We start from the raw sequence: 18,802 nt of genomic DNA, 5'->3' as shown, positions 1-18,802 counted from the left end.
GTCCCAGTATAGTATATTGTTGCATAATGAGGAGGTTACATTCGAAGTTATGTTGCAAGGCAACAACTGGGATGGTTATAAACATTATACTGTCCTTATACAAACCCAGGTTGGGTTAGAGATTGTATTATCATGAGACTGATCTTAGTATGTGCTGCCTATTCACAGAAACATCTGCACAAATGACTGCATGTCATAAATGCACGTAGCTCTGAGAGGATTAGAGATAATAAAAAGCTTATTACTTAGTTTATCACTGAGAAAAGAAGGAAATATCATTCAGGAAGTAGAATGTGCTGGTAGGTTATGGAACAAGCCTTTATTCCCAGCATTCGGAAGGTAGGGGCAGGTGGGATCCATTTGAATTTTAGGCAAGTCTGGTCTCCAGAGGGAGTCCCAGGACACCTAGAACTACACAATGAAAACTTGTCTCAACAAAGAAAAATGAAAGAAAAAAATGAGAGGAAAAGAAAATAGAATTCATGTGAACATAAGAACATTTTGTTCTTTTGAGGTGACCTATTTGGCAGCCGAGACATGTTAAACTGTGATCCTCCTGTCTCAGCCTCTCATGTGCTGAGGTTACAGTCATCTACTATTATATCCACCTGGTACTTTTCTTAATTTACAAATGTCATTTTTGTATGTAAATGTCACACTTGAAACAAAATTCATGTTTGTGCATTAAGAGTTGTGAATTGTTTCCACTAGAAACACCTTGAAGAACAGATTGCAAAAGCAGATGAAGGCTATGAAGGAAGCATGTCTGAAGACCTCTTGAAAAATATCAATGAGATTGCCGAGAAGTACAAGAGTCGTGCTGCTCAATTTAAGTCTCCCAGTGAATGAAGATAAATTGACGGTGGTTCTCTTGCATCTGCCATATATTAACTAAAAATATTTATATCTTCAAATTGTGGTAACTTAGTAGATTAGCTTGTTAAGTGTAACAGACAGATAATAAAGTACATTAATAAAGCGTGGATTTTCCCTCCATTTCTGTGACTCACTTCTGATGAAAGTACATGGTATGGGCTAAACCAAAAGTTAGCAGACTACAGTGTGAAATAAGTAAGACACACCCATTCACTGACTTCCTGCAAGTGCTTGCCCATGGTGATCTCATTAAACAATTTTAAAAAGACACCACTTGACCTGCAGAGCCAGACATATTGACTGTCAGGCCCCTTTGACATTTCCTCAGAGGGTGGGAAGAAGCATCTGTTCACCCTTCCTTCACCCACATGAAAAAGGTAACAACAAACTAAAGAAAGGATTCCATCCCAATCCAGGTAGTGAATCAGTGAGTTCATTGGGGTCACTTGTAAGATCGCAAATGACTCAAGGCAGCTACAACACTGAGAACCTCCTGGACAGCATACAAGCACTTAGACCATGAAGAGTGCTGCCGAAGGCATGGGTGACTCACAAATACCTTTATCCCCAAAGAGCTGTGGGCAGCTTAAGGGAGGCTACACTACCGCAAAGTTCCCCCACTCCTGTCAGTTATGTATGTCTTATAGATCCTCAGGGCAGGGGTCCCCAAGCTCCCTAAGCTCCCTACTCCATCTGTGAGGAAATGTCAATTAAAAGACAGTTATCTTCAGATAGAACTAAATGAACACAGTCTAGAAGTAGTTTAAACACTCAGGAGAATCGGCCAGCGAAGAGGAAGACTCTGCCTGTTAAAGTCAAGCAGCACCAATGTCAGCACCTTGAAGTCAGAAACAAGTCCCATGGAAACCCTGTGGAGGGGACTACTCCCTGAGAGCGGTGAGGTTACTGCTGCTCCTGAGAGCTCACTGAGCAGCAGAGCAGCACTTACTGAGACCAACAGTGCACTCGGTACCAACAGGCTCCATGAGGTGTCTTCCAGCCTCGTGGACCCTGGACTTGAATATTCAACAGGCTGTCTTGTCTGTGAGAAAGGGAAACAATGAAAATAGTCTGGAAAAACGTGAGCTGTTGAACTATTTCTAGACATAAAGTATGGGCAGTTAAAATCTTAGAACTACGTTGTTAATGAAGTAGAACCCAGAGGAAAATCCATAGCTTTGGAATTCATTTTCTTTAGGTGATCTAGTGTAACTGCCTAGTAGTGGTGCAGTAGGCTAGTGCTAGCTAGAGTGCGTTTCTAGTGTTTCCTAGCCTTAGATTTTCTCCTGGATCCCAGAACTACGAGTTCAGCTAGGCATGACGACCAACACATGTAATCTCCTTCACCCACATTCAGAATGCTGAGGAGCAAGGAATTTGAGGTCAGACCATGCTGAGCTATATAGCAAGCTAAAGATGAAGGTGGCCTTTTAATGCAGTGTCTCAAAAAAACCCAGAAAATAATTTATTAATAACATATTTTTTAATTACAAATGTAATTTTTGAGGCAAAGTCTCTAGTCCAGGCTGGTCTCAAGCTCCATATTAGTTGATGGTGACCTTGAACTCCTGACCCTCTCCCTTCTACTTCCTAAACATGAGATTACAATTTGTCTCCTGGTCTGGATTATGTGCTATGGAGACCAAACTCAACTGCTCCTGTTCGCTAGGCAAGAAAAATTATCACCAACTGCTGAAAAGCAAAACTTAATTAGGAAAGAAAGAAGCTGGACGGTAGTACATACCTGGAATCCATCCTTTGGGCAATTGAGAGAAGAGGATTATGAGACCTTGTAAAAACTCAAGAATAAAGGAGCATGGCAGAGAGACACTCAGATGGATGCGGCTTCCTTGGCAGTAAACTGTCAGCTCTAATTATCTGGGCTTAAGGAGTGCTTGATCTACAAGCACAGAGTTCCACATGCACAGCTAAAGAAATAGAAATGAACCCATGACAATGACATCTACTGACTGTACCAGCCTTCTAGAATGCTGAAACAGATTCTAAAGGTGCAACCAAAATGCCAGCCTCAAGAACTCTGAAAGGACCGAACGCTATCCTATACTATACATTCCGTTTGTGAAATCAGAGATTTTTCTATGGCAATGTGTCCCAGTGAAAGGATGCCTGTCAGTGGAATCCAAGAGTAGAACCAAGAGCCAGTCTTGGTTTGGCATAGATTTCAGCAACTAAGAATTTGGTGCTTTCTACCCCCAAATTTACTTAGAGGTCATGTGCTGTGGGACAACCTTCCTGTATGCAGAGTGTATGTGATTCCCATTGGTTAACAAATAATCTGCTTTTTTCTATAGCAAGACAGAATAATGCTACACAGGAAAGCCAAACTGAAAATACAAGGACGAAGGATGGGGTCTGGGAGATGCCACCGAGCTGCCAAAGCAGCAAGATGTCCTAGACTACAGGTAAAGCCAGGAGCTGTATGGAAATGCCTAGATAAATAGAAATTTGAGAGGTGAAACTAGTTAGTAATAAGCCTGTGCAACAGGCCAAATAGTTTACAATTGATTTGAAGTCTCCAAGTGGTTATTTAGAAGCAGGACAGAGAAACCACCAACCTTAATTCTGTTTCCAGAGTGGATTTTTCTCATCTAGAGATAGAGTGAGGGCACTCTGTACTTGGGAAACAACAGGATAGAGGAACCACCATCATGCAGAGATAATGGGAAGCTCCTTCTCAGCAAGGAGCTAGACAGGCCTTTACATGTGCCCTTGCTGCTTGGTGACTGGTAGATGTTTTGCATTTTTCCATTAATAACAACTTTTGTGATGACTCACATTTTACAAGTTTTAAAAGAACCCATTTTTTACTGTATTATTGACTGATAAATTATATCTAGTGACTTTCAGGCATCTAGGACCTTGGTGTAACTGTTTTTTGAAATACTTTCATATGATTACTTTCCAAACATAATAATGATCTCCATGATTGAGTACTTTCCTAGCTTATGTGTGAAGTCCTGATTTCAATCCAAAATGCAGTCAGAAAAATAAACTACATCTATACCTTCCTAGCATAAATCCCACCTGGTCATGGTGTAGTTTTGTGCTAGTAGATTCAACATTTGTCTGTCTGTTTGGGTTGTTTCTTTTGACATTTTGTTTGTCTTATTTTTAATGTGTGAGTTTTTGCCTGTGTGTGTGTCTACCCTACATACATACCTATGCCCATAGAGGCCAGAGAATGTTGGATTCTCAGAATTCCAGATGGTTTCCAGCCAACTTTGTGGGTGCTAGCAATCAAATCTAGGTTCTCTGAAGTCATCTCTCTGGCCCTATTGGTTTGTTTATTTTTGAGGAATGGTCTAGTAACTCATGACTGTCTTCCTGTCTTAGTCTCCTATGCTAGAATGATAGGTTCTAAGCTACCATGCCCAGATTTTGTTTATTCCCCTTATGCTGCCCAAGATGGTCTCAAGTTTTTATGAAATCAATCCTCCAGTCTCCAAAGTGACTTGGACTAACAGTATATACCACAGTACTCTGTATGGTTTACTTTTAAAAATTTATTGTAAAAATAAATATTATACTCTGGAATAATACAAAAGTATTAAGGATCTGGAGTGGTCTTACATGCATGTAACCTCAGCATTTGGGTGAGGGAGGAAGATCTGAAGTTTGAGGTAAGCCTAGGTTCCTGTCTCGAAGATAGTTAGATAGTTAGATAGATAGATAGATAGATAGATAGATAGATAGATAGATAGATAGATAGGGCATTATAGGATCTTGTCTCAAAAATAGATAGATGATCAAATGATAAATAGATAGATAGATAGAGAGAGAGATAGATAGATAGATAGATAGATAGATAGATAGATAGATAGATAGATAGACAGACAGACAGACATGCAGACAGACAGACAGGCAGACAGACAGACAGACAAGCAAGGATTCTTGGGAGAAATATTAAACTGTGAATTCTACCATTTTCTTTGAGGATATTTGCCTCATACCAAGAGAATTTGGTATACATATTTTGCTTCTCAGCCTGTCAGTGAGTTGGCACTGGGGCTGTGAGCTGGATCCAAGGTACTGCTGTGCAGGGGTGGCCACCTGAGATTTAATCCCAGAATCCACATAAAAGGAGAGGGAACAAAGTGGATTTGCATAGCATCCAGGATATAAAGCAGTCATTCAAAAGGACTAATTGAGCAAAATAGTAATAGGAACAAACATTTAGTTTCTTTACTAAATGTTATTCAACTGGCTTACATGTTGCCAAGGTACGGTACACTAACCAAGGGTGTGATGTAGCATGGTGAAACTTGGGCTGTTAAAATGGGTGCATGGGTGAATGGGTGGTTGGGGAGCAGGCTACACCAACTCTGTGAAAGGCTATGATACTGGAGCTGCTTATTTCTTACAGACTTTCCAGTCTCTGGATGGAAGAGAGGGATCAGCTCTAAAGCAGGCCACTTCATCCAACCTACCTAGCAGAGTTAAGACACAAATAGAAAAAGGGACATGTGACAACTCAGTGAGGGGAGGAGGTGATGTGCGCTCTCCTGAGAAAAGAGGAGAACCCAGGCTGTTCAGGAGCAAAACAGGCCACCTTGTGTGGATGGGGATGGCTGAGAGATTAAAATCATTTCCTTCTCTTTCAAAGAACTAGGTTCAGTTCCCAGCACAGACGTGGTGGCTCACAGGCATCTGCAACTCCAGTCCCAGGGAATGTGACACTGGCTTCAGGCCTCCATGGGCACTGCACACACACATGATGCACTTACCTGCATGTAGTCAAAGCATTAACACACAAAATAAATCCTAAAAAAAAGAGGCCACCTTAGGGAACTTTGGGGCTTTCTGTTTGTAAAGGATATAGCCAGTTGTGCATATGTGTAGTTCCAAAAATCCAAAGGCTAGTGCAGGAAGACAGCAATGTGCTCCAAGCCAGGCTGGACTACATAGTGAGACCCTGTCTCTAAACGAAAAAGGACAAATCAAAATGATACAAAGATTGAGGAGATGGCTCAGTCTTTAAGGGTCCCGTTGTGTGGACAGAAAGACTGAGTTCCCATTCCACATCCCATCAAAACCAAGGTTGGTGGTGCATCCTTGTAACCCCAGCGATGGGGGAAACAGGGTGGGACAGACAGATGGATCCTGGGGTTGACTGGATAGCCCACAAGGTAATCTGTGAATTTCTTTCTATTTTGAATTTTTCATGCAAATGGATCGAAATAGAAAACACTTTACTGAGTGAGGTAACCCAGGCCCAAAAAGAGGAATATGGTATGTACTCACTCATAAGTGGATTCTAGCCATAAATAAAGGACATTGAACCTACAATTTGTGATCCTAGAGAAGCTAAATAAGAAGGTGAACCTAAAGAAAAACATATAGTTGTCCTCCTGGATATTGGAAGTTGACAAAATTTCCAGGCAGTTGTTGGGGGCTCGGGGTTGGGGGTGAGGTGGGGAAAAGGGAAGATGGGGGGAGAGAAGTTAGACTGGAAGGATGGGGAGAGCATGAGGGAATGGGATGGTTGGGATGAAGGAGGGGTGAATGAGGGAGAAGGGAAGTATATAACTTAATTAAGGGTGCCTTTTTAGGGTTGGCAAGAGACTTGACTCTAGAGGGGTTCCCAGGTGTCCAAGGAGATGTCCCCAGCTTGTTCCTTGAGGAGCAGAGAAAAGGGTGCCTGAAATGCCCTTCTCCTATAGCCACACTGATGAATATCTTGCATATTATCATAGAACCTTCATCTGGTGATCGATGGAGATAGTTTAAGAAACCCACATTGGAGCACTGGACTAAGCTCCCAAGGTCTTAATGTGGAGCAGAAGGAGGGAAAACACTAGCAAGGAAGTCAGGACCGCGAGGGGTATGTTCACGCACTGAGACGGTGGGACAGATCTAATGAAAGCTCAGCAAGGCCAGTTGGAACGGGACTGATGGAGCATGTGATCACACCTGACTCTCTGAATGTGGCTGACGGTAGAGGTCGACTGAGAAGCCAAGGACAATGGTGCTGGGCTTAGATTCGACTGCATAGATGGGCCGCAATATATATATATATATATATATATATATATATATATATATATATATATATATACACACACACATATATATATGTATTTATACATATACACAATGTGAAATACCTCCTTACAGGTTCATACATGGAATGCTTGGTCCCTAGCTGGTGGCACTGTTTTGGGAGGTGGTAGGAGCTTTAGGTGATACTTAGCTGGAGGAAGTATGTCACTAGTGTGGGAGTAGCTGTGTAACATATACCTAGTGAACTCCTTCTGTTCCCTGGCAATCGTGAGGTGAGTTATCTTCTGACAAAACAGACTGATAGGTACAGATGGGATGCCCATAAGAAAGTGTCTGTCTATCCCATGGCAATGAAAAGGAGCTGGGGGCTAGGAACATCCCTCAGTTGGAAGACTACTTGGGTAACATGCTTGAAAACCATAAATGGGCTGTGGTAGCTTGAATGAGAATGTGCCTCCTAGACTCATATATTTGAATGTTTGCCCCCCCACACCAGTTGGTGGAACATTTTGGGAAGAATAGGGAGAATCGCTACTGAATGTGAGCTTTGAGACTTAAAAAGGCCACATGATTTCCACTTGTGTCTCAAGATCTGACCTCTCAGCTACTTCTCCAATGCCATTCTTGCCTGCCTACTGCCATACTCCCTTCTGTGATAGTCATGGAATGCACCATCTGAAACTTTAAGCTCCAAATTAAACATTTTTTTCTATAAACTTCATTGTCCACCCTGCCTTCTCACAACAAGAGAAATGTAACTAAAATATTGGTTGCGGGGCTATCCACCTATAATCTCAGCACTGGGCATGAATTCATGATATGCTAGGCTACGTGGTGAGTTTGAAGCCAACCTGGAACAAATGAGACAAAGGCGGGAAGAGGAGGAACTGGGGTGATTCAAACAAATAAGAGAGAGGAAAAAAGGAAGAGTCAGGGGATTTCAGTTCTATGGGAGAGTCTCATAGAATTAGGAATACTACCAGTAAACAATAAAGTTTTGCAGCCAAACACATCTGTAGTCCAAACTTGGGAAACACAGGATATCTGGAGCTTAAATTCTAGAGAACAGTAAGAGCAACACAGTAATACTTCACTTAGCTGTCCTGGAATTCACTCTGTAGACCTGGATGGCCTTGAACTCACAGAGCTTCCCCAGGCCTTTGCCTCACTGAGTGCTGGAATAAAAAGCATGGGCCACCATCACCCTGTTTTCCTTTTTTTTTTTTTTTGCTTTTTTTCATTAAACACAGTGACTATCTCTTAAACAACTGCTGTCCTAATCAGCAATTGCTGTTGTGGAATATTATTTTAAATGTGTGTTACATTTTTGCTGCTTTTGTTAACAATGCAAAGATTGTTACATTTGTTGGATTAAATAAAATTAACCTGTGGTCAGGAGACTGAATCAGCAACTAGCAGACAGGAAGAGGTAGGGAGGAACTAAGTGTAGCTAGGGTTTTTAAGTGGAGGTTGAGCAGAAGAACACCCACTTTTTGGGGAGGCACCAGCAAGGAGAGAAGGTAAGCTACTTGCTATTTAGCCTCTGTGGTGAGCTTAATGTCACATCAGTTTTAGAATCCTTAGTTCTGTAGAAGGACAGGGATCCAGATTAAGTTCCTGTATTGGTTGTGGTAGAATCGGTGCTTGGGGACACAGGATTCCCACATGGCTGTGGCCAGTGCAGCTGCTGGTAGCTGAAAGGGTTACAATTGCTGTTTAAGAGAGCAGTTGTTTCAGGGGCAGCCACCATATTTAATGAAAAACAACAGGGGCAGTGGTAGCCCATGACTTTGATCCCACCACTCAGCAGACAGGGGCAAGGGGAATCTCTGTGAGTTCAAGGCCAGCCTGGTCTACAGAGTGAGTTCCAGGACAGCCAATGCTACACAGTAAAACCCTTGTCTCAAGCAAACAAGCAATAGAAAGGTGAGAGAGAGAGAGAGAGAGAGAGAGAGAGAGAGAGAGAGAGAGAAAGAGAGAGAGACAGTTGGTTGGAAAGATGGCTCAATAGATAAGGACATATCAGGAGGCTTCACAGTTACTTGTAACATTAAATCCATTGCACCTGATCCCCCTTCTGGCCTCTATAGACACCCACATGCATGTGTGCACACATACACAGACACACCAAAACGATGTGAAATTAAAACAACCTTAGTACCCATAGGAAATTCCATATACCAAACCATACTTGTGGATAACTGATTGAGGGATATCTCAATAGAGTCAATTGAAGATGGCCTAACCATAAGGTTGGTTATGGGTTGGCCACCAAGGAGTTACTAGTCATATTTTTACAAATGCAGTACAGCGTTGATTATGTTTGGTTAGAATCATCTTTCCACGTCCAGAGAAAAATGTCATTTATCTTCATTATCAAAGTTACTCCAGTCCTGGTGAGAGGACAGGGTGCTGAATGGAGAAGTGATTTTGCTGACTAGAGAGCTACAGAAAAGCCTAGTGGGGAGGGAGCTCCAAGGCTCCTAGATGGACAGAGGACAATGGGAGCTCTGATTTGTGTAGAGCATAACCTGTTAAATATCTGGGGGATGTTCTTCCTCCCATTCCACTGGCTGTTTCCCATAGGATCATAGTTGTCCCCTGAGGGCAGGTTTAGAACCTTGGGAAGCACAGAGCAGAGAACAGCACAATTAAACCATTAAAGGCCTCTATTGTCTCTTCCTTGTGTGGTTGCTTTGGAAGAGGGATTCTTAAGGAATGTAGCTTTGAGTCAGAAGCAGTGTTTAGGTTTCAACTTGCAAAGCTGAAACAATATGCTATTTAATGTCAACATTTTTGTTCTGGTAAAGCCACATGGTTGAGAAGATTTAGTCTTGCTGGAAGGCAAAAACATTCTCCAAAATGGAAAGGACTGAGACCCTCTAGATCTAAGATGGGACCCTGTAAATGTCTTACTGAGGGAAGAGTACACCAATTGTTGATCCAATACCAAACGGTGAGCCCTGAAATTATACATGCAAATAACATAAAGTAAGTTAAAGTAGGTGTGTGTTGTAGTTTCTTAGGTAGTTACCAGTATGATCCCTTATGATTTTTTTCAGATATCTATACCATTATTTTGTTCTCCTTTCTCCCTGTGTATTTATCTCCCTTGAACCTAATTTTAACCATGAAAACAAACAGACAAGTAACATACAGATTGAGAAAGTTACATACATATATGCATGTAACAAAATTAATGTGATCCTAGAGAAGCTAAATAAGAAGGTGAACCTGAAGAAAAATCATATAGTTATCCTCCTGGATATTAGAAGTAGACAAGTTTGCCAAGCAAACTTGGGTGCACAGGTGGTGGGGGGTGGAAGTAAGGGGAGATGGTTAGGGAGAGGGTAGAGGGGGAGGATTGGGGATGGCTTGGGGGAATGGGAGGGGGGAGGGAGGAAGGATGGTTCTGGGAGCAGGGAAGTATATATCTCAAGTAAGGCAGCCATTTTAAGGTTTGCAAGAGACTTGATTCTGGAGGGGTTCCCAGGCCCAAGGAGAGGTCCCCAATTGTTCCCTGGGCAGCAGAGGAGAGGGTGTCTGAACTGGCCTTGGCCCATAACCATACTGATGAATATTTTGCATGCCACCATAGAACCTTCATCTGGCGATGGATGGAGATAGAGACAGAGACACATATTGGAACACTGGACTTAACTCCCTAGGTCCAAATGAGAAGCAGAGGGAGGGAGAATGTGAAAAGAAGGCAGAACCAGAGGGAACCTTCCTCCGATGATGGATGGAGATAGAGACGGAGACCCACATTGGAACACTGGACTGAGTCCCCAAGGTCCAAATGAGGAGCAGAAGGAGGGAGAACATGGAAAAGGAAGTCAGGACCATGAAGGGTGCCTTCACCCACTGATACAAGGGGCCTGATTGAATGAGAGCTCACCAGAGGCCAGCTGGACTGGGACTGAATGAGCATGTGATCAAACCAGCTTCTCTGAATGTGGCTGACATGGGGGCTGACTGAGAAGCCATTGACAATGGCAGTGGGTCTTGTTTCATCTGCATGTACTGGCTTTTTGGGATCCTGGTCTGTTTGGATGCTCACCTTCCTGGACCTGGAGGGAGGGGGGAGGAACTTGGACTTCCCACAGGGCAGGAAACCCTGACTGCTCTTGGGACTGGAGAGGGAGGAGGAGAGGGAGTGGGGGGAGCGGGAGGGTATTGTGAGGAGGGAAGGAAGTGGAAATTCTTATAAATAAAAAAAATCCATCAATTTGAAAGGGAACAAAAAGGCATATATGAGAGGGTTTGAAGAAAAAAAGAGTAAAAGGTGAAATGATGTTTAATTGTGGCAAAATATTTGTTTGCTATGTAAAGATGTGTTGCATTTGTTTAATTATATGTAAAAATGTGTTGCTGTTTTACCTTGTCTGCCTAAGGCACCTGATTAGTCTAACAAAAAGTTCTACAGCCAATAGCAAGAAAAAAGTATAGGCAGGACTTGCAGGCAGGAAGACTAAGTAGGAGGAGGAATTTTGGCTTAAAAAGGAACAAAGAAAAAGTGATACCAGGGAGAAACCAGTGGCCAGCCAGAACCACACGGAGGAAGCAGGAAAGCAGGGCATACCGAATGTAAGGAATGAAGCCCCAAGGAAAAATGAAGATGTATAGAAACAGGTTAAATTAAGTTAAAAGAGCTAGTGGGATGTGCCTAAGTCTTAACTAAGTGCTTATAATTAATAATAAGCATTCATAATAAATTATTTGGGAGTTGGGTGGTGGCCCAAAGAAAATTACATTATCACCACTTCCTACTACATTCCTTAGGATAAATTATAATTTATTAACAACTAAGCAATAATCCTGATACAATTATCTCACTTAATCCTCAGTGGTCTTCAGAAGTAGGCATAGAAAGCAAGCTTGTTAAGTTTTTGTGTGTCTATGACTACCAGCCTGGTGACTGTAGACTTCAACTGTTTAATCTTTTTACAAAAAAAGTTTGAAGATGTTCTTTGATAAGGAATGACTTTAGAAGGACTAGTATCTGAAAACTAGTTTATTGTTTTGTTTTTTTTAGCACCTGTAGAACATTAATCTTTTCTCACTCCAGTCTTCTATAAGAAGAATCCAGGAATAGTTAATGTATAAACAATAGCTATCATAATAGTCTTACTAATTGGCCTTCTAGTGACAAAATACAGGAGATCTTGTCCAAACAGAGATAATACATATAATTCAAACTTCTTAGCTAAGGTGATTTTATATTTCTTCTGTAGACTCTTCTCAAACTCACAGAGGTCCCCATGCCTCTGCCTCCTGAGTAATGGGATTAGAGGAGTGGAGTACCACTGTCCCACAAATTTTATATTTCTTAATGCATCTTGAAACTAAGATGAGTGTAAGTCCACAGTGGTTGAGAATTATTTTAAGGACTTTTAGTCATAATAAATCTGCATATGAATAGTTTTTGTTTATATTTTTAAAAAAGATCTTTATTGTTTTTATTTTATGTATGAAGTGTTTTGCCTACATGTATGTCTGTATACCATATGTGTGTCTGCTGACCACCAAGGCCAGAAGAGGGCATCAGACCTCCTGCAATTAGAGTTATAGTTGTGGGTCCCAGGGATTTGCCCCAGTTGTTTGGAAGAGCAGGCAGTGCTCTTAACCATTGAGCCATCTCTCCAGTCCCAGGGATAGTTTGAAAACCAAAACAACAATAACAAACTCTATGAAAAACACCTGGGCATTGCTGCAAAAGTACTTGATTGTCTCACACACAGATGAGTTAATCCATCTCCCAGTAGGAAACTATGTAATTATGCATGATGGTTGTACTTAACATTTTCTTTTTCTTAAAAGAATGACGTTAAAACTTAAATGTAGCATAAAAGGTAAGAAGTGAAAAAAATTTAAGGGCTAGGAAGGACCTGGAAATTAATATTCAACAACTAAAATATTTTCATTTTGATAGATAAATTCTCAATTAAACACAAGTGTGTTCTGAATTTCTGAGCATATTAAGTATTATATTTGTTTTCTCAAGTACCAGTTTACTTGTCATAAAAATGCATTTATTTTAAAAACTAGGAGGTAGGTATGATGATGCAGACCTAGAATCCTAGCATCCAGGAGACTGAGGCAATGTCAAACACAATTGAGATATCAGGGCCATCCTGGGTTACATAGCAAGTTCAATGCCAGCCTGGGCTACGTAACAAGACTGTCTCAAAAATAAACAACAGAGCAAAGTCAGGATTTTAAAACTGAACTTTCTTTTTTTATTATTTATTTATTTGTCTATTATGTATACAATATTCTGTCTGTGTGTATGCCTGCAGGCCAGAAAAAGGCAGCAGACCTCATTACAGATGGTTGTGAGCCACCATGTGGTTGCTGGGAATTGAACTCAGGACCTTTGGAAGAAGCGTCAATGTTCTTAACCACTGAGCCATCTCTCCAGCCCCTAAAACTGAACTTTCATTCAAAGTTCAAACTCTTGACTTCTGAGATGACAGAAAAGTTGTTATCTTTTTCTGAAACAAACATAAAACTACTTAGAGTTCAGAAGTGACTGCATACAAAACATGTCAGACAAGAGAAAGCAGGTACTTCTGTCCCATTAAATTAATCATTCTGGAAAAACTAGAGTTGTTTTCAATGACCTGTGATGATAAATCCAACTCTATAACAGATATATCATCTTCGGTCAATGGGAGCATCTGAAGATGCATGTCATCGAGGGAAGGCAAGTGCTTTGCCATCTCACATAATTCTGACAAGTTGCAAGCATCAATTGGTAAAAGGACGCGGCCACGATTTTTATGCTGTGTTTCAACAACTGGGTAGAGAACACAGTTTTGGAGACCTGCTTGGATTAACTACGAGGATCCACCCAAAATCAGCTCCCTGATCTGTGAAAACAATCATTTATAGTACATTAAAATAATGCTGGTTTAAAATTATTTTCCATGGGCTGGAAAGATGGCTCAGCCATTAAGAGCACTAGCTGTTCTTAAAGAGAATCTGGGTTTAGTTCCCAACTCCCAGGCAGTCGCTCACAATCAGCTCTCAATCCAGTTCCAGGACCTCTAGCACCCTCTTCTGGCCTCAGAGGGCACCCAGGCAACACACGATTGACAGACATGCATGCAGGCAAAACAACCACACACATAAATAAAATTAGATTACAATTAAAATAAATTTCCAAAGAATTAAATTTGTGCTGTGCTTTGAATATCTTATTTCATTTAGTAAAATCTACTCTTAATAAGCTCAGAGTTATTGTAGAGTATAATGAGACTATAAGAGTGTGAAGAGACGACTTTCGAACTCTACGGAAGGAAACACAGCTCATAAACCCCCTATTAGGTAATGTGACAATATATGTATACAAAATGCTGAAGGTTCAAGGCAAAACTAACTTTTCCTTGCTTAGGTTGTTTCTCTTAGATATCTGGCTGTGGTGATGAGAAAAATAACCAGTGCTTAGGCTTACTGAGGCTCTGCACAGACAAACCTCACAACATTCATATAGGACATGGAGACAAAGGGCACCTATCAACATAAAGCACATGTTTTTCCTTGGGGCAGGAACCAGAATCCTTTGTCCTGGTCCACACATTCCACATCTTCTGCAGCATCTATGAAACTTCATGGTAGGCTACCTTGTACACTTCCTAAATCTCAGTCTTCACCATTCTTACACAGTGTTGGGTAATCACATTTTCTGTACAGGAGAAATACTGACCTTAGACACTGCTCTAAACCCATCTTTGAAAACCCAACAGAAAGGGTAAAACAAGTAATACAAATTCTGAAGACAGTGAAGTTCTCAATGTTACACCTAGGAGCACTGTATCGAACAGTTACAGAATATAATCTTCAACCCCACATTAAAATCTCAAAGATAATGCATATGCTGGGCAATGAAACAAAGCTCTACAAACTTAAAGGAACCAGAATTTATTTTTCTACCCCAAAGGATTGAAGTTCAAAATCAAGAATAAATTGATACTAGAATCAACCCAATGCGAATGAAATAGTTTTCTTCTAAATAATTCATGCAGGTCAAAGATGAAATACAAAAATGTTGCAGTGGCTCTGAAAAACAGGATGGCAGTTTCTGAGGGAACAACAATTCAATGTATAATCTAACTACAATATGACTTCTACCCTAGTAACATGATAATATCTAACAAATGTTCTATCCAAGATAATTAAAGAGAAGGGGAACAAAAAAGTATGCATGTTTTCCCTCAGGATGCAGACTGTAGACTTGATGATCTATGCATATGTATCATTATTTAAGCCTGTGTGTATATATCCATCAGGAAGGAAGAAGGGGACTACTTGGAGGGAGGAAGGAAATACCAAGAAGGGTTAAAAGGGGGGAGAAAAGTAATGAGGTGGTGGAATATGAGCAAAGTACAATGATATATATATGAAATATATATATATGAAACATGAAAATGTCATGATGAATCTCATCATTTTCTAGGCTAACTAAAACAATTAAGTCAAAAAAATCAGCAATTCATCCTAAGACAAGACATTACATTATGATCATGGGAGCTGGCCCTCTGGAGACCACCTCCATGCAGCAGCCATTATCTAGTGCTGTAGTCTACTTATTCTCATGTTCAGTCTGTGGGGAGGTTTCTTGCTGTTTACAGAGGTTTAGAGGGTTTTATCCTCTAATAATTGTCAGCATTCTTTTTATAATGTTCTGTGTTATTTATTTTATCTTTACATCATTTCCAGTATTGAAAACACAAATTGTACTGACTTTTATTTTTTTTGAGGGTGTAAGGACTGGTTCTTTATTTCAAAATGTCACACGTTGATATTCAGTATCAAAACAGTTGCACTATGGGGTTCTCTCTCTGAACAGGAGTACAGATAAGCCGGGAAGCTGCATCGTGTCCACCTACAACAGGCCTTGAAGAGACTGCCTGAACATGGCAACTGGGCGGAGACACTAGAAAGATCGGCACACTGCCAGCCCACAGACTGCAAAGGATTCTCACAGCCAATGGGTTGACCAAGATAACCCAAGTCCCCAAAACTAAAATTTCAAAATAATATAAAATTTAGAAAGTTTTTTTAAAAATATTTATTTATTTATTATGTATACAATACTCTGTGTGTATGTCTGCAGACCAGAAGAGGGCACCAACCTCATTACAGATGGTTGTGAGCCACCATGTGGTTGCCGGGAATTGAACTCAGGACCTTTGGAAGAGCAGGCAATGCTCTTAACCACTGAGCCATCGCTCCAGCCCCTAGAAAGTTTTTTTCCATAAGGTATTCAAGATTTCTCCAGCACTGACTGATATGAAGCACAACGAGATGGCACTTTAAGAGACAGCAGCTTCCAGAAAGGCAATGAGATGATTCACAGGGCCAAATTAGTGGCACGAACATAATCCTCCTTTTCTTTCTTTCTTTTTTTTTAAGGTTATTAAAATATAAAAGTTTCCATTTTCGCCCCTCCTCCCAACACCCTCCCACTCCCCCCACTCCCACTCCTCTTCCCTCTCCATCCCTAAGAGCAGTCAGGGTTTCCTGCCCTGTGGGTAGTTCAAGTTCCTCCCTGCTCCCTCCAGGTCCAGGAAGGTGAGTATCCAAACACACTGGATCCCCAAAAATCCAGAATATGCAGAGGAAACAAGTCCCAGAGTCATTGTCAATGGCTTTTTAGAAAGACTTCTGGTCAGCCACATTCAGGGAATCCAACCTCCTTCAGAGAATCTGGTTGGATCAAGCACTCCTTCAGTCTCAGTCAACCGGCCTTGGTGAACTCTCATTAGATCAGTCCCCTTGTATCAGTGGGTGATCGCTCCCCTTGCAAAATATTCATCAGTATGGTTATGGGCCAAGGCCAGTTCAGGCACCCTCTCCTCTGTCCAGAGAGCAATCTGGGGATCTCTCCTTGGACCTGGGATCCCATTTACAGTCAAGTCTCTAGTAATCCCTAAACTGGCAATGAGATGATCCACACAGCTAAATCAGTGGCACGAACGTAATCTTCCTTTTCTTTCTCCCTTGGGGCAGGTGAACAGTAAGGGGCATCATGATCCCTGTGAGCAGTTAGGAAGGGGTGGAAGGGAGACCAGTGGGTCTTGGGGCTGGGGCTGCAGGGTAGCATGCCTGCCAGGCATGCACAAGGCCAGGGAGTGGGGCATCTCAGACGCCGCACAGGCTCATTTGGTCACATCTGATGGAAAAAGTAAAACATAAGAACAAGGTTAATGTTGTTCAAAGATATCAAAGATAGAAACCTTCACAGCCCGGAAGAGTTTTTTTCTTTTTGGCTAACTTCCTAGAATTCCCTGTGGTTTGGCTAGGACTTGGTGCAGAGAACCCAAGTGTCCCACAGTAGAGCCTGCTGGGCTCTGGCTGAATGCAAGAACACATTGGCTGAAGGAGCTTCAGCCAATAGCTGCTGAGATACCAGCCCACTAGGGCATGGTCTCTTTCTCTTTAGAAAGCAGCAGCAGCCTTGCTCTCCAAGACTCCTTTCCTGGCTGTCCTGTAGGAAAGTGTTCTGTAAGTTTTTCCCCCTCAAATAAATAACCCTTTAAATCCAAACTGGATTGGAATTGTTTGGCACATAATCTGGCACCCAGCGTTTAGTTTTAGAACTGTGTTCATGCTAAAAGGCTCTGCAGCATCAGAGACCTGGGGTGGGGTCCCCCAGCCTCTGCTTTCTTGCATCGTTAAGTTTATGCAGACAGCAGCACCTGTGGAGGGAAAAGAGGATGCTGCCTGCTGACCAAGGTAATGGGGGGAAGCAAGGGGACTTCCAGGGAGGAGCAGGTTGGAAAGCTGCTTTGCATGGTAATGCAGCAGTGGAAAAGCCATGGAAGGAGAAAAAGTCTGGGAAACTGAAGTCTTGAGAATAAAATCTAAGTGGAACGTAAGCAGTCGAACAAGGAGGGATGTGGCTCAGTGCACTTTAGCTTAAAACAAACATAATGTGGTTTAGTATTTGGGCATCTGCATAGGCCTCCCCTGAGGGTCCTGACAGGATTCCTCTTCACCTGTAGCTACTAAAAGCACTTCACCTGTAGGCACTTCTGCACACATTTGCTGTTTCCTTCTAACCGGTGGGCACATCACTCTTGTCTCAAGGGTCAAGTCTCTGCCCCTTCTCTCTTGTCTTACAATAAACGTCCTATGTGAGCCTTATCGCATGGCGTGAATTCTCTTCACTGCTTTTATATTATTATTATTAATTATTAATTATTATTATTACAACAGTGAGTTCTGTCTCACCCTCAAAGGAAGCCAGGGCAGGACCTGAAAAAGCTTAGTCGCTAGCGTCTAGCCCTGCAGAGATGAAGACAGGGTCCGACATAGGCATGCTTACGATACTAAAATGTTTTGAGACTGGAAGCAGGCTCTACATTATGTTGTGGACCAGATTGCTTATCTTTACTGAAAGGGAGATTAGAACCAGAAAGACAATAGTGGGTGTTAACTGAGAGACACGGGGTTAAGCATAAAGCAAGAAAAGTAGACCTTAGGAAAACAGAATGACTCCTGTTTTTGAAGCTAAAGGAAACATTTTGAGGAGAGTTAAGGAGCTTGAGATTTCTTGTCAAGCAGCTTGTCAGTTACCATTGAAATAGACATAAGAGATAGCAGTGATGTACTCAGAGATAGCATATAGAAATTTTGCAATCAGGGATTGCCTTGTGATGCGGGAATCATATGTTCATTTTTGCATTGCCTTGTTAGAGTGTATTGACTACTTGAAGTTGCATAGGTGTTATCTGTAGTGAGGATTTAAGTATACATGAAAAACAAATACAGCACACAGGGAAAATACTATTGTAAAGGAGCAGACTTTGTTACTCTTCTCCTTAAGAATAAAAGTGATAATTGTTGCTTAATGAACCACTTGCATCTGGAACATTATTTCTGATATTGAAATCATGAA

The 18,802-nt window shown here is 41.5% G+C and overlaps 1 protein-coding gene across 1 annotated transcript in view; it reads left to right on the top strand.

The window, feature by feature from the left end:
- Positions 1 to 996, top strand: part of LOC125399968 (kinetochore protein NDC80 homolog) — a 43,842-nt gene extending 42,846 nt beyond the window's left edge. The window contains 1 exon segment of the mRNA XM_087903319.1: positions 712 to 996. Coding sequence (XP_087759445.1) covers positions 712 to 849 — 138 coding nt within the window. The 3' untranslated portion in view covers positions 850 to 996.
- Positions 997 to 18,802: the final 17,806 nt, after the last annotated feature.

Source organism: Myodes glareolus, chromosome 1, assembly GCF_982192425.1.
Source record: "Myodes glareolus chromosome 1, mMyoGla1.1, whole genome shotgun sequence".
Lineage (NCBI taxonomy): Eukaryota > Metazoa > Chordata > Mammalia > Rodentia > Cricetidae > Myodes > Myodes glareolus.
Note: the sequence above shows the minus strand (reverse complement) of the source record. Positions and strands in the feature narration are given on the sequence as shown.